General features: G+C 29.8%; 2 protein-coding genes across 3 annotated transcripts; one reads left to right on the forward strand and one right to left on the reverse strand.

The window, feature by feature from the left end:
* Positions 1-257: 257 nt before the first annotated feature.
* On the forward strand, positions 258-3,455 carry LOC112758134 (bet1-like SNARE 1-1). Of its 2 annotated transcripts, none has more exons than XM_025806734.3 (6): positions 258-363; positions 444-563; positions 2,293-2,446; positions 2,831-2,887; positions 2,961-3,020; positions 3,248-3,455. In XM_025806734.3, exons 2-6 carry the CDS (start codon positions 550-552, stop codon positions 3,335-3,337), a joined length of 375 nt encoding a protein of 124 aa, XP_025662519.1. In that variant the 5' UTR covers positions 258-363; positions 444-549; the 3' UTR covers positions 3,338-3,455. The 2 variants fall into 2 exon arrangements, with proteins under 2 accessions (XP_025662519.1, XP_025662518.1); XM_025806733.3 differs by having other exon boundaries at positions 504-563.
* A 1,526-nt stretch (positions 3,456-4,981) lies between these two features.
* On the reverse strand, positions 4,982-5,903 carry LOC112756423 (uncharacterized). The gene has a single exon (XM_025805013.3). The coding sequence runs from the start codon at positions 5,767-5,769 to the stop codon at positions 5,293-5,295; it is 477 nt and encodes a 158-aa protein (XP_025660798.1). The 5' UTR covers positions 5,770-5,903; the 3' UTR covers positions 4,982-5,292.
* Between the last annotated feature and the right edge of the window lie 11,409 nt (positions 5,904-17,312).

A 17,312-nucleotide genomic window follows, 5' to 3' on the forward strand; every position in this document is an offset into this window, starting at 1 on the left:
TTTAATATTTTTATTAAAATAATTTAATTATAAAATTAAAAATAATATAAAATTTTATTAAAAAAAATATAGACACCTAATTCCAAAATGAAAAAGTCTAGGGACCAGCAACTTTGTTAAATTCTGGCCAGCATGTAATTAGCAAAGAAAAGTGAGCTATTGGATGAAAGTTCACACCAATCTCACACCATTAAAATCATCATTGATGACTATTTGATGGCTACAAATCACAAAAGTTCCTCACCCCTAATATTCCTCTTCCAAAATTGATAAAACTATATTGCAATAATCCTCTATAAAACAAACCTTATTACTTATTCGGTTCCTTGTTGCGTTCATCCATCTACTCAGCTACACACCAAGGTTGTTCCTCTACTCAACTCACCAATTTCCTCGTTGCTTCTGTTTATTCACCTTCCGATTTTTTCTTTCTTATGTATTAGCTATATCGTGAGGATTTTTTCGGTGGATTAATTGCGATGATTTTGTTTCTGGGAACGCAGATTGGACGATCGAGTACTCGCCGACGAATCTGCGATCTCGTGAGCCATGAATCCTCGACGGTTAGTGTTTAGATCTTGTGTTTCAGACTTTTAGTATTACTGAATTTCATTTATGCTAGGCTAGAGCAGTACTTCTGTACTTGTTTGCTTCGTGGCACACTTCAGATCCGTTGATTCGGCGTCGTTTTTGGAGATCTGTATTTCTTTATCTGGTATAGATTTGATTGCGATAATTGATTTGCGAATAGCAGCTTTAAAGCTGTGATTTCGTTTCGTTTCTGGAGTGATTTCGAAATCGTATTTGCTTGATAGAGGTGAAATTGTGCGGACCGAATAAGCAGGGGAACTGCTCTCAGTGCTCTGTTATAGATTAGAGACTCGATGCTTTTAGTTTTCCAGATTGCGCAATTCACGGGCCCTTGCGTCGTCCAACTAGAATACCTTTTATCTGAATTTTGAATGATGGCGAGTTACCTGTAACAGATATGAGCTGTCAGCTGTGGTGTCTGGAGGAGATTCTGTTTTGATTTATTGATCTCAAACCTTAGTTTGAATCTAACTCAAAAAATTAGGTTGAGTATGAGATTTCAAATTACATTAACATAAAATTTAGTTAAAATTCCTTTTTTTAAAAAAAAAAAGATCAGTTGTTACTAGCTTATTAACTGTTCGCATTGAGGCATTATGCACATGACTTGTGCTGAAAATGTGTCGCAAAATTAATTAATAAACTAAGTCAATAATAATGCTCCTGCCATACGATCATGAAATAATTTCAATGAAACTGGTAGAGAAGTTAAGCAGCTGTTTGGAAACGAACATGCTTCCGAGATTTGATTCTGCCACTTATGGAAGACAAGGTGGATCTAACTTCTATACTATGCAACATGACAAGGAGGACCAATGTAGTGTATGATCTCTTCTCATTTTGAGTTATGTTGTATGTCTCTTATCTCCTCTAGGTATTGGGCTATTGGCTTTTCCAGTGTACGCAACATGACATGCAGTTTATTTGAGTTTCCACTGCACTATCAATTCTTCTGTAATCTGTACTGGTCGGTAACTCGGGTAACATATGGTTACTTAGGCTGATAATTATGCCTTTGCTTTTATATTTGTAGCGCCATAATGCAGTCACACTCTAAATAGTTCCTTTATTACCGTGTTTTATCATATAGTGAAGCTGTGTTAGATATGTCATATTGCTTATTTATTTAGCTTCTGGTTATAAGACTAATATTTTGAATATCTTAATTTTGGTCTACCATCATTGTATAACATTTTTTCACCATCTCTGTTTGTAAAATTAGAAGCTAAACTGTTTTGTTTTACTGATATTACATTACATTATGGCCACTTGAATGAAAGTATAAAAAGTCAAGGATAATAGTACATAAGTATTACACTTTATGTAGGCATAGCTACTGTTTCTACTCTTCTCTACCGAGTTCAGATTATTTAGATTTTAGAAGTACGTAGGTGTTTGTATCTTTTCCGGCAGAGTTCAGATGTTACAAATGCTGATGCCTGAGACATTATATAATTATTATGATACTTTATACAATGTGGAGATCTCTCATGTCTGATTTCTGGCCATTATAAAACTGTTCAAATATTTAGGAAGGGAAATGCATCTTGTTTGTGTGTGTGTTGCATGACTATTTTGGAATATGGAAATGTCTCTTGTCTGATTTCTTCAGTTTAAAACTATTCGAATGTTTAGATAGGAAAATTTATCTTGCTTGTGCGTGTTGCTTGACCATTTTGGGATTTTACATTTTTTTTCCAGAGACAATCGGAACAACAGAGTTGCGCTTTTTGATGGCATTGAGGAGGGGGGCATCAGAGCTCAATCTCTCTACTCTTCTTCCCATGAAATTGATGAGCATGATAATGAGCAAGCAATGGATGGATTGCAAGATAGAGTCAATCTCCTGAAAAGGGTAAGTTTATTATTGCTAGCAACATGCCCTACACATTTCTAGTTTGATAATTTTCTTTTAAAATTTTTGTTATATCTTTTGCTTGTTGAATGTAGTTTGTACTACACAAACTACAATCTTCTGGAATTTGAAATTAGAAATTTTGAATATTAAGAAATAAAAAATGCTCCTTTTTTTTGCGATTTTAGTTTTCTATTCTTGGACGCCATCTTCACTGATTGCCGGTGCTTATAATTTCTGATTCCTTAATGATGTTACCACTGGTTGTTCTTGAGTTTTAAAATATGTGGAAATTGGAATTTTATTTCATACATATTTAAATAGCAGGTTTTCACAATGGTCTAAAATAGCCCCCTTTTTTTCCAATTGGTGTGATTGTAACAGTTATCAGGCGATATACACGAGGAGGTGGATAGTCATAATCGCATGCTGGATCGTATGGTATGTTTGCTGAAACTATTGAAATTATTTGGTCTTTTCTGATGTTTTAGTAATCTTGTGGCACTGATTTTAGGGGAATGATATGGATTCATCAAGGGGAATCCTTTCAGGCACTATGGACAAATTTAAAATGGTATGTTGAACAAGTAATTGTAGTCCCCTTTGGAGAGCGTCTTTTTTATTATTATTATTAATTTTATCCTTTCCTTTCTATTATTTCTGCTCTGCTTGTTTTCATTTTTGTTGGGATCTTGGGGATAAAGATAAGATAATGGATGGGGTAGGTGGAGTTGTTTCCTTTGTTCGGATCAATTTTTTAACCCCCCATGTCTATTCTGGTGATCTTGTGTCATCTTTCAGGTATTCGAGACAAAATCCAGCAGGAGAATGTTTACACTTGTAGCATCATTTGTTGTGCTTTTTCTTATAGTGTATTACCTAACTAGGTAACTGATATTTCATTCAATTGTCAACTTGGTTAGACCCGAAAGGAGGTAACTCTTATCACTGTAATTAATGCTGCGCCCTGTAAGATATTCTATCATGTATAAAGCTTTTTAAGTTTAAACAGGCATTGAACCCGATTAGTTATGTACTTATGTACATGCCTTAGGGGTGTACCCATTCACCTTGATTTAAATATACTTCTTCACGATATGAATTAAAGCAGCGGGTAATTTTTTTTTTTTTTGGACTTGGAAGCAGCGGGTAATTAAGTTGGGCGTTATTCCAAATTTCCAATAATTGGCGTTGTTCTACCCCGGTAAGCCGTTTGAAATTGATGATAGTTTTTGTTGAGGCAATGAATCCTAAGACTCCATTTGAGTTTCGTTCCGTGACAAAAATTCGGAGAGTTGGAATAAAAAAGACACAATTTGAATCAGAAACAAACAAAATTGTCTTCAGCTCTTTTTTGACATATAGATATTAGATACAAAGAAAAAGAAAAGTGCAAAGTCCTTTTTGTTTTTGTCGTGATCATTTTTTTTACCATATATATCAAATCACCATCAAACTTATTCTTCCAATACCGTTTCAGGCAAAAAAACAATCTTCAATCCAAACCAAAAATACTATATCTGATGCACCTAAATTTTTTTGTCTTTGAAAAGAAGAATAAACAGAGAGAAAAGAGAAAGGGATTCTCAGAAACAGTGAAAGAAAGATCGGGAGGTAAAAAAGGCTTAGGCAGCGACCAAAATCACAAAATGAGCTATAATCCAAACATGCCTCTTTTCTCGAATGAGAGGTCTGGAGTTCGAGCGTTTCTTAATGTAAGTTGACAAAAAAAAAAAAAAAAAAGAAAGTGAATATTCTTTTCAACCTCTAACCATTTGCTTGTGAGATATGTCACACTTTAATCGTCCTTAAACTTCATCCAGACTCTCATTCATTAATAAAGATTAACTTAAAAGTAGTAAATATCAATAATCTGTTATAAGGAATAAATCGAATCAGAATCACATTGATTCGATTTAGTATTATAATGTATAATTCGAATTTAATCAATTCAATTTATATTTAAAATAATGTTCTCATGTAATTTGAACTCATGTGTTTTGATTTATTATTATATTGTGTAATTCGAATTAGTTTAATTTAATTTATATAAAAATATGATTAGAGACATCTATGTAATATTATTTGATTTGGATGATTTAATATTAGCATTGGTTTGGTTTGGTTAATATAAGTATTTTACCAAAAAAAAAAAAACGTAACACAAGTCTAGCAACATTTTATACTTATTACTTGGATAGTTAGATGTATTCACTACTAAAGAACTTTATCTATGTTAAAATTTAGTGTGATAACTTTTAACATATTTTGTTAGAATTTAATTTTGATATACTGTCAGTATAAAATCATTTTACATGTGCATTTAATCACGTAATGTTATATTAGTGAAAATAATTATTTTTTACATTGACTGCGTGAAGTCGTTAGATGAAAATTTAGTCAAATAAGTCAAATCATCTAATGGCTCTCAACCTCAAGTATCAACTTCACGTGTAGTTGACTTCACCTGAGTTTTCACCTTAAATTAAAGGACATATATACATACAGGACCTTCATATTCTATTGACACACTTCTTGGAAGTATATGCATATGTAATATATAGATTTATTTAGAAAAAAAATTACAATAATTAATTAATTCACATAATATATATGAATTAGGAGCTTCTGGTATATATAAGAATAGAAACCCTAGAATATGATGTGGCTACACAATTTTTGTGGATAAAAAGGTAATAAGTTCAGTAGTACCTGCTGCCTTATTTCTCATCAGAAAATGGATGGATCCAGAGCAATAATTAAGCCATCATTATTTCTCCATTGAAGAAGCTTCAAGCTATGTATGACATAACAATAATATAATATGCATGCTAGTTATTAATTAATTAAGGATGATGATGACCAAGTCTGAGCTCTAAATCAAGGCCGCCACCTTCATCACTGTTATCTTGTACCTTGTCTTTAACTTGAGCAACACATGATGACGATGATGGATTATTATTATTATTATTATTGCAAGAACTCAAGTTTCTCTCCTTTGGTGGAGGAAAATAACCTTGATTGGAAGAAGAACAATCAGAATGAACCTCATAGGTATTCCGTCTGGAAGTTGATGATGAAAAGTAATAGAAGCCGAGATGATGATCGGAATTATGAAGTTGAGTTGAAGAAGAACTTATCAAAGAAGAAGGAATAAGAAAAGTAGTAGTAGGTTTAGTTCTGTTATTGGCCTTGTCCTTTCTATGAATGTTCATGTGTCCACCTAAGGCTTGTGCAGTTGTGAAGCCTCTCTTGCAGAAGACACACTCGTACGATCTGCCAGCAGTTTCCGGGGGCGATGGATCCGTATCCTCTTCTTCCATGGAAGCTATTTGAGAGAGAGAGAGAGATCTGAGAAAGGAAGAAGAATGGTATGTATAATATAGAAAAGGAGAAGGTGGATGAGACAAACAAAGGGCACAGGCATTGCCGGCCCCGAATGCATCTCCACCAATCAATTACTGTAAGGTGATACTCCCATGATGACATCTTCGCATGAAGATAGTATTGTGGATCATTAGATGAGTTAATATGTTTGACTAAATATATTTGATTACAATCTCGCTATATTATCAATAGCATTTCTGTCAACTTCTGCCAACTCTTATTTATAATTGTGTTTAATGGAAGTGTTTTTATGGATGTGTCTAATAAAAATGTCTTTTTTATGACTGTGTTTAATAGAAGTGTTTTTATAGATATATTTTCTAGATGTGTCTCTTTATATATGTGTTTAAAATATAATAATTAATTATTATTAACAATAAATTGACAGATAATATGTTAATATTTTATACTTTTTCATTTGATTAACCATCTAAAGGTTCATAATGTCATTTTCATAAGAAGATGTCATCATGTAAATATTTCCCTTTACTCTTTTTTCTTTACTATATTTTTAAATTTATATCAATATTTTAATTACGAAAATTTTTCAGATATTTTTATAAATACTTATATATCTTATAATTTTTTCTTTAATTATGGCTAAATATTACGGGACAAACACTTTCAATATAAAAAATAAATAAATAATTAATTAATATTAATTTAAATGTAAAGTAAAATCAAAAGTATTCACCATCTAATATTTTTCTATATTAAAATGATTCAACAAAAATGATACTGTACATTTATTATTGTTTTTTAAGCTTATTTCATATTAAAATAGCTTTATTCGATTAATCCAAAAAAAATAATAGACTAAACAGCATACAGACTAAATCAACGACTCATTATTTTATTTTTAAATTTTAATAAAAATACATTTTTAAAATTTTTCTTTTGATCCGACATGAAGATTCGATCAACTCATTAAAAAATGTTTATTTTAAGATTTTTAACCCTATTTTTTCCTCTAAAAGTAACATTTTTTGAAAAAAAACAAGGTCTAAAATTAATTGGTCTTGTCATAAAAGGTCGAGACTTACTGGTAATAATTATGGTCGTACTAAAAACGAAAATCAAATCATAACTTTGGGTTTCATTATATTTCTTTATTGTGATTGGTTTTATCACCATTATTAATAACAACTAATTAACATTGTAAACGGGGGTGGTATCATATTTTTAATTTTTTTCAAAGAAAGCAATCAATCAAATAATGTATATTTAGACAAATTAAATCTCATTTGCTTAACTATAAATGTACGAAAACCTGATACGATGAAATATTTGTATGAAGTTTTTTTTGGTAATAGAAGTTTATTATTTTAACTAGGGTAATATCCTAAATCAAATTTGGCCCAAAGAATTTTAGCCCGAACTATAATTGGGAAATTTCCAACAAATGTTAATTATTAAATTAGTAAATTTCATTAGATAAATTAGTTTGAGTCATATTCTTCTTTTAAAAAGGCTAACAGAGATTGTCTACACTCTACATAGAGAAAATGATGTAAGTATTTTTCTTTTAGGAATGTGGCTAATGGAATGAAAAATTAAGGATTGATTTCGGGGAAAAATTTTCCCTAAGTAATTTGGGGAAAATATTTAAAATTATAAACGATACTGACAATTATTTCGAAAAACAACAAGATTTTTAATAAAAAAAAAATATTTTTTTTGGTTTTTTTTTTTTTATTTTTATGGGATTGATTAATTTTTATAAAAAAAATTAATGTTTTATTTTTTGGCACAAGATAGTTCCATAAAAATAAAAATAAAAAAAAAATTTTTTTTTTTGTTAAAAATCTCATTATCCTTTTGAGATAATTTTCAAGGACAGAATTGAATATTCTCTCAAAATATTTTGTATAAAATTTTAAAAATGGTAATAATAATAATAATAATGTAACATAAAAACAACAGCTTATCGCTTGGATCATAATTTATATAAAAATAAGAGTCAGGCATTGGAAAAGTACAGAAAACAATTTTGCTTTTGAGGGAACAAGTTCACCCACTAATTTTGTATTAATTTGTAGCATAGCATCTGTGCCAGGAACCATGCACGAACCTTCATTCCCACATGCGCACGCGCGCATATATATATATATATATAAAATTTTATTACAACCAAAATAAGTTACATATTCTTTTTTTATTGTGATTAGAATCAAATTTTTTTTTCCAAAATTAAGAAATTTTTTTCTCCTCTTTACTAATTTTACAATAAAAATGTGCTACATGTCATTTTCTCATTGTAATTAGAATCAAATCTTTCTCTCTAAAATTAATAAATTCTCCTCTCATCTTTACTAATTTTATAATCAAAATATGCCACATCTCACTTTTTTATTATAATTGAAATCAAATCATTCCCTCCAAAATTAAAGAATTCTTCACTCTTCCTTACTAATTATGGGTGACTACGGATCGGATCGGATCGGATATGGCCAAAATTTCGATCCGATCCGCACTAAAATTATCGGATCGGATCGGATCCAATATCCACAGTTTTTAAGGTTGGATCCGATCCGATCCGCACATTTGCGGATCGGATCAGATATATCCGCAAAACACAAAAAAATATTTTTAAAAGCTTATTTTTATTAAAAATATATCAATAAAATTCATTTTTTCTATTCTTTTAAATATATTTACTCTTAAAATAATATTAAACATACTTTTCTTAAATAATAAATTAAAATAATACAACATATATGATAATTATTAGTTGAAATAAAACATAAAAAGAATATTTACTTATTTATTTCTTTATTTTTGCGGATACGCGGATATGTGGATACCAACACAAAATCCGCAATCCGATCCGATTAGTGTGCAGATCTGATCCGATCCGATTCGAAAGCCTTGCGCATTGGATCCATATCCACAATTTTCGGATCGGATTCGGATAAACACCGTCGATATGCGGATCGAATCCGATCCATGAACACCCCTATTACTAATTTTACAACAAAAATGTACCACATGTTATTCCCTCATTGTAATGGAAATCAAATTTTTTCTTCCAAAATTAAAGAATTCTCCCACTCTCCCTCTTCTTTTCTCTATTTCTCTCATTCCTTCAATCATTTTATCTATTTTATATATCATTATCAATGTCAATGACTAATTACTAATTTGATAATCAAAATGTGCAATATGACATTCTCCAATTGTATTAAAATTAAAATTGAAATATATCTGTATTATGTATTATATATTACTATCTAATTTAATAATCAAATGTGTCACATCTCACATGACACTCTTTATTAAAATTGAGAGAAAATATTTTTTTTTAAATTAATAAATTTCCTTCCTAAATTCTCTCATTTATCTCTCTCTATTTTTCTATTTCTCTCTACTATTTTTACTCATATATAATTTATATTAGTAATTTGACAAATCAAAATATGTCATTCGATATTTTTTTATAATTAAAATAAAAATTTTTTTCAAAATTAATAAACTCTTACTCTCACTCTCACTCTCATTCTTCATCTTTATCTTTATTTCTCTTTTCTATATATTCTATGGTCTACAAGTGGAATTGATGAGATTAGTTGGTGGCATTCTCGCTTCTTGTTGTTCATTACAAAACAAGGAGGAATATAATGCATTATTATTAAGAGTTTTTCTCAATCTATAATGTGGTTTGAATCATCTCTAAACACTGCACTTTATATATATATGCACCAGATCGATACTCCAATTATTTTAACCGTGGATATAAATCATAAAAAAAATATATAATATATATTAATTAAAATCAACGGTTATTTTAACCGGTACACCAGTACTTTCCGATACACTTAAAATGTTTCCTATGGTATATATATCAATATATGATGTGTACATATATATGTAATAGGAAGAATGTTTTCTTTTGACATTTTGCTGTCTGGATTATTCAGATGGCTTTCTCCTCGTTATTGCTGATTCATTATGGAATTAAAGGTAAAGAGCTTCAATAATGAATTCTAATTGAATATTTAATCTTATTTTTGTCTGAATTTAATCCAAATCTCAATTATTACTATATTAGAACTTTGAGAAATCTATTTTGACCCAACCCACTACTATATACCTTGAATGAAATAAAAATCTTTCAGGTAAGATTTTTTCATTTGACAGTTTATTAGTAAAAGATTAAGACTATATCACTCTTATCAATTTTTACCTAATTAGACCAATTTCAATGAAGTATATTTAGAGAATCATTTTAAATAATTTTAAAAAATAAATTGATTTAGAATTAAAATTTGTATTAAAATTAACAGATAAAATAAAATCAATCTCACTTTAAAGAGACAATATCATTGAAAATCAATAAAATTTTATTATTTATATAACTATTTTAATAAAATAACTAAATATAATATAAAATTCTAATTTAATTAAAACCAAATATTAGAATGATAAATTTTATTCTTAGCTTCAAATTACTATATATATATATATAGTCTTAAAAATGCTAATGAATCATTTAGTAAGACCAAAATAAAATTAAACTTAAAATTAATATTAAAAATGCTCTAATCATTAGTATTTTTTTCTATATTTTGTATTTAAGATTTAAAAAAAACGTAAAAATGTAAATAACAAAATTTTATTATGTTCATTGTTTTTAATTTTACTAAACAAATTCTAAAAAAAAATACTAAAAATAAATAAGAAATATTTTCTGAAACTAAACAGATCTTAAATTTTTTGTAACATTTATTTTTTAGGTAAAAATTCAGGTGCAGTCGACTTCACATGAAGTTGATAGTCGAGAGTCGTTTGATGAAAATTTAGTCAAATCAGTCAAATCATTTAACGGCTTTCAACTATCAACTTCACGTGAAGTCGACTGCACCTGAGTTTCCATCTATTTTTTATTCATAGACTTCCTTGTGGATTCTTAACTCTCTACTTCTACTACTGTGCCAAGAAAATTCTCTGCATTTGTTTTTTCTCCCCACTATATCAAAAGAGTGAAAAGACAAAGTTTCTTTCATTTTAAGCAAAATAGCACAGTATTGATATATTGGCCTGCCAATTATTGCTAATAATTGCTTAATATAACAAATGGTAAAAATGCAATTTGATACGAATTAATGTAGCATGCATGCACCACCTTTCGTTATGTTGATCCTTTAATTTTTTTGTTAAATACGACTCACCAAAAGAATTTGAATTGACTGTAGAATTATTTATGTAACGATTTTAATTAATTAATTAGTTGTTGGCAAAAGACATTTGAATATTGCTTCATGGCTTATGGCTAGATCGATAAAAAAAAAAACAATGCTAGGAAACCAAGAATGTATTAGCAAAAAATTAGCCAAATACTTCTGAGTGAATGCAAAACTTTTACGTGGATGATGCTTATGTTAGGCATTATGATGTTTCTTTTCTTTGTAAATTGGATGATTCTGAATCTATTTTCTGATTTATCATATTTTAGTCATTTGGAGAGGAAAGGAGGGTGAATAGACGGGAGCTAATTGAATAAGTTTCTGTGATTCAAGTTGCAATGATACTGAACGTATCTCCTTCTAATTTAAATATGGTGAAATATTTAATAAATAATATTTTAAATCATAAATAAATAAAACTAATTATTATATTTATAATTAATTAAGTTGTTTCATTCTTGGCTGATTTGGAGTTGGTTCTACTTTTTTAAAAAAAAAATTAAAATATATACCCATTAAATATGTAGTGATCAACGCATGCTATTTTCCATAATGAAATGACATAATAACGTATTGCCATTTAATCATTCGATTACTTTTATAAATAATTGATGAATGATATGAGGGGTGTATATATGAAACAAAAATGGGGTTATGATAAATAATAGTTTTCTGACTTAGCAAGCAAGAAACTTGTTTGCAGAAAGAATAGATGAATAAGACAAGGAGAAAGGGAAGAAAACGAAAGACAATAACGCAAGTGATTTAATGGGTTTCTCTATCGAATTGAGCTGTCTTTTCCTTTTGATGCTTATCAACAAATTTGTTTGCTTGCTTGGCGTTGTTAGTAAGAAAGCAGTCTAATTAGGAATTGCGATGATTAAGCTCTTCAATCTCTTTTACTTCATATTCGACATTTTTTTGCACTTATTTAATTTTCACATGCATATGCATATGCATTTGTGTCTTGATGCATGTGGTAGTAATTATAAAAATAAATCAATATGTCCCTGCCGTCATGAAGCAACAGAAATAGTCACTCATTATTTGATCGATTGCTCTAGAATTAAAGATGTATGGTTTTAGAGTTATTTTTGTGACTGTCTTCCCCCTCAGAGTCTTAACGACTTTTGGACATGCTGGACTGCATCAATAGAGATGCTTAATCCGTTGAAGAATGCTTACTATAATCCTCAATTACTTGTCATTATTTGCTGGAACTGCTGGAAAGTTCGCAACCAGTTGATTTTTGAAGGTTCTACTTCAATGTCATCTGCCATTCTAGCAAGCTTTGTCAAGTTGCTCCGTGAAATCCAAAGAACTCACAGTTTAAGTCGTCTTCTCCATGAGACAAACTCTTAGTTTCATTCAATTTGATTTATCATTATTTCTTCTTTAAGATTTTTTTTCGTTTTTCGACCAAGCATCGTTTGATGAATATCTTCAGTGTAGTATTTTTTGGAAAATCACCACTTTTGGACATCTTTGTATTTTATTTTTCAATAATTAATGAAATATAATCTACTATTAAAAAAAAGTAATTATAAAAATAAATTTTATTTCTGTGGAGTAATTCATTGATATGTTTTTATTTTTTCATTTATGTCAGTAAAATAGAAAATAAAGTTTGTCCATTGAAGATGATGTATACAGAAAAAGGGTACGACAATGAGTTATAACTGAAATGACATAGTATTTTATACTCATCTAAGAGGTTGTAGATTCGAATCTCCTATCTTTGATAAATATATATATATATATAATCCCTTTGAAGATGGACGGAGAAAGATACTGAAAAGGTACCAAGGCCCAAGAGGTTGCAACAAGAGGAATGAAAAGTTTTTCACTTCATTTTTTTCTCCTTGCAATCCTCTATAATTTTGGGCATAAGATCATGAGGCCCAATTTAAAACCATAGTCTCATTCGTGCATTACGGAGAGGGCCTGTCCAATTAGCAGCGGCAGCCCAAAAATAAACCTAAATCAATTATCTAACATCTGACCAGAAACCATAGTAAACAACATACATATTATACGACCAAAATAAGAAAAGAAAAAGTCTTGATAGATATATAAGTACTTTTTGTTCTTTTGTTGGTTGAAAAAAATTTAGATCCCTAGTTGAAAGGAACTAGCTGAAAATTTAGATGCAGTCAATTTCACATGAAATTAATAATCAAAAGTTGTTAAATAATTTGACTGATTTAACTAAATTTTCATCCGAGATTCCACCCAGGAGAGAATGTTGTAATGAGACGTACATGTTTGGCGATTCCGTAATGTAATGGCTAGATTTCAATTTGAAAATAGCTTTTAAGATTTTAATTTGATGTAAGCAAATAGTTAGGGTTTAGGGTGGAAAAGTAAATAAAAGAAAGTGACGTGCGGCGACTGGGCTTACTTACCTACTTACTTTTAAGTCTTTAACCCATTCCTTCTTCTTTCACAAGAAGTGCACTTTTTACCAGCTTGTGTTGTACACCCATATGTCCATTTATTTTCCTCACTCCTTCCACAGAGAGAGAAAGGGAAAGGGAAAGAAGCATTTCTTGTTTTGGTTGGCACTGACAACATGCATTGTGTTTGTTTTTAGGGAAAGGCCATCATGCTATGTAGGCCACACACATTTTTTACATAGGGAACATGCAATATCTTATGTTGGGAAACCCCAAGCTCCACCCATTATTGTTTGAGGGAAAGTATGGAGAGTCAATTGAATATTTGTATAATGCGTACAATGAAGGTTTAGATAGTATTAGAGATATAACTATTAGTGTTACTTTTTTTTATCAGTATAAGTCTCTTTGGGATGAGTGATATCATGATATAGTATTAGAATTTTAGATCTGAAAGGTCAAGAGTTTAATTTTTGGTGAACCCTAAAATCAGTTTAAACTTTTGGGATGAGTTTTGGGCAGGACTCATTCTTTTATATTACACACCAGCTACTCCAAAACCACTTTGAATCAAATTCACAACCTAACCAAACCAATTTTGCTTTACAGTTTACAATACATCAATCTATCCCTCTCTCAAGCTAAACCACATCATGTACTCTTTAAATATTCTTTTTGTATAATACTAATAATACACGTTGTATTATTTATTTAATTAAAATAAATATTAAAAGATCAGTATAATTTATTATTTTTTGCTAGCAGTTATTAGTTAATCATCAATATTTAAAATTATGAGCTAAAAATATGTTGTTAAATTAGTAGATTAAAAAAATTAGACTGACAATTAAAAATGTTGACAAAAGATAATAAATTTTATTTACCTTTAAACTTTTTTCTCTAATTAATACGTGCTATAACAATATAATTTTAGTTAATAGATATTCTAAAAATATTAGTTAAAAGAGTAAAAGTAAATTTTGTATTAATATTTTAATAATATAAATATTTTTCGAACACACCTTTGATTTCTCTCTCTATCTTGTTTGATCTGATTGACAGTTTATCTCTGAAAAAGACATAAAATTCATAACATGTTGAATGTCCCTCCTGAGTCCCCTGACATTTTCTGGGTGGTCTTCCTTTTCGTTCTACTCCTATATATATATAGATACATATATTATTATGCTTACGTAATCTCATATAAGTTTGTTTCTGGCTGTATATATTTTTTGGTATCTGAACAAGAAGAGCACGGAGCTTTTCAAATTCAGCAAAGTCCATTCAATACCCCTTGCTAGCCTGCTTAACAAATGGTACTATAGATATATGCATGTTATTTACAAGTCTTGGGAATATGCAACTTGCAAGTGGAAGTTAGCTATTGATGAAAATTGAAGAAGTTCAATCATAATATATATATGGGAGGCTTAATTGTGGAAGCTAATTATTATAACCTACTCGTATTATAGTATTTTATAGGAAATATATACCAAATATTCATATATGTATATATATATTTGGTCAAAGGGAACAAGAAGTGTGTTTTGATTGTTTGTCAGAGGCGCTTAATTAGTTAAAGAAAATATTATATATATATATATATATATAATTTTAGAAAAAATATATGGAAGCTCAAATGGTATAGTCTCCTTATACTCAATTAAGGGATTGTGGGTTCGAATCTCTTATCTTTGGTAAAAAAAAAAATAGGTCAATCAAAAAGTAAATAATTTAACTAATTTATAGTTATATTTAATTAATTTTATTTGTTTTTAATTTATAATATTTGATATTAATTACTTCTCACCCCAAATTAAAATTTTGAGAAATAGGGGCGCAGATCACGAAACTTCTAACAATTCCGATTCTTAGTATATAAAAAAATTTATAAAATATATAAAAAATATCTATTTAGTATGAAAAAGAAACATTCTGATACTTAGTAGAAGAAACATCCTAATACCTAGCATAACATTTGACTAATTTTTTACTGGTACCCTATTGGTTCCTAACATTGTTATTTTTTTAAATATTAAAAAAAATTAATAAATTGTAAGAAAAGACATTATATTATAAAAATTTATATAATAGAGATGTATATAAAAAAATGTATAAACATCTTTTCAGGTTAGTTAATATATATGTATAAGGAGAAGAGTTTGGTACTGACGAAGACAGAGATAGAGCATCAAGATAAGAATAATCTGACTATTTCAACTAATTGATGAGAACTATACAGCTAGCTAGCAATGTTGAAAATGTGATCAAGAATCCCCCGAATTCCATCAATGGCTACCCTTCAATTTCAATCAATCTGATCTCTTAGCTTGTCCATTACATCAAACAGCTACTACCGGATCAACACTCTAGAGTACATGCTCTAGAAATAATGTAGAAAAGAAGCTAAGGAAAGAAAGAAAATATAAGTAGCAAGATTGTCCGAGTTCCACAAACCCAAGGAACTAGAAGAAACCACTCACTAAAAATTTTTAGTTAATACTAATAATATGTTGAAAACTCAGATGCAGTCGACTTCACGTGAAGTCGATATTTGAGAGCCATTAGATGATTTGACTTTTATCTAACGGCTTTCAGATATCAAGTTCACGTTAAGTCGACTTCACCTGAGTTTTCACCTAATAATATATATAGGTTACTAAATTAAATAACTATGTATCAAGTTTTTTCTTTTTAATTGAAGGTGAAAAAGCATCCATAGTAGTGTGCTTATATAGAAATTTTAAAAACAATAGATCATTGGCCTAATCGAAGCTCCAAATCTAAGTTGTTAGTTGGGTGCTTAAGCAAGCCTATTCCCAATTCCAAGGCGATGTTGTGGTTGTGCTTATCATCATCTTCCATTATAGCATTACTACTCCACCTTGCTGTGACTGTGGTGTTGTTACTGATCGTTTGAGGGGGAGGAAGAAGGTGTGATGTGATGAGTGTTGGTTTCTTATCGCAGCTACTTGTGGAAGCTGAAGAAGAATAAGAGCACAAAGTAATGCTACTAGGGCTATAATAAAGAGATGAAGAGGAAGGTATTATTGGGTGCTTGTTATTATTAGGCTTTAGGATGCTGCTAGGGTTAGGTTTATTAGGTTTATCAGAAAGCCATATTGATGATGATGATGATGATGATCTCAATCTTGCCCTATCTCTTCTATGAACATTCATGTGTCCACCCAATGCTTGTGCGGATTTGAACTCTCTCTTGCAAAAGCTACACCCATAGTTCCTCGCAGGCCACGATGATGAACAAATACTACTACGATGCTGCTCCTCCATTTCAAAGCTTGTATTATTATTGTTATTGTTGTCCTCTTTGTGCTGCTTCTTGTTGTTTCTTGCCACATAATACTTCCCTTCCATGGAGCTTCTCTCTTCTTATTCCACTCACATGCTGTGTCAAGCAAAAACAATATAACAACATTATTCTGTAAGAAAACGTGCATAAGAAGGAGATCCAGTTAAGAACTATATATATATGATGTGTAATGTTCGATATTGAAGCTAACCTTTGACAGACGGATGCGTGCTGATGAGAGAGAAAGGGAAGTAGATCTGAGGAAGGGTACTTCATATCAAAGCTACATATATAGCTATATGTTATTTGGATGGTTGCTTAGTTATCAGGTAGAAGAAATAATGGATGGATCGGAAAGCTGAATGTGTGAAAAAAAGTGCTATTTCCCTTTTTATTTTTTCGTCTCAACCAGCATCTAACGTTAAAGCTATTTGCAGATAATACTTCTACTACCATTGCACTCAACTACTATATATTACAGGCGCAGTTAAGAGTTTTTTTTCTTATATATTTTCTGTTAGTATTAGTTTTAAATCTTCTTGTTAAATCTCGTAAATGCAATATATATGCTCATATCTTTTTATATAATA

The sequence above is a fragment of the Arachis hypogaea genome, chromosome 16 (genome assembly GCF_003086295.3).
Source record: "Arachis hypogaea cultivar Tifrunner chromosome 16, arahy.Tifrunner.gnm2.J5K5, whole genome shotgun sequence".
In the NCBI taxonomy this organism is placed as follows: Eukaryota; Viridiplantae; Streptophyta; class Magnoliopsida; order Fabales; family Fabaceae; genus Arachis; species Arachis hypogaea.

Excerpts from the sequence above, each read along its gene's own strand:
- LOC112758134 (XM_025806734.3), top strand. Across the intron at positions 2,888-2,960 it reads ATCGCATGCTGGATCGTATG|GGGAATGATATGGATTCATC; the intron begins GTATGTTTGCTG and ends CACTGATTTTAG. Across the intron at positions 3,021-3,247 it reads CTATGGACAAATTTAAAATG|GTATTCGAGACAAAATCCAG; the intron begins GTATGTTGAACA and ends GTCATCTTTCAG.
- LOC112756423 (XM_025805013.3), bottom strand. The coding sequence starts at position 5,769 with ATGGAAGAAGAGGATACGGATCCATCGCCCCCGGAAACTGCTGGCAGA.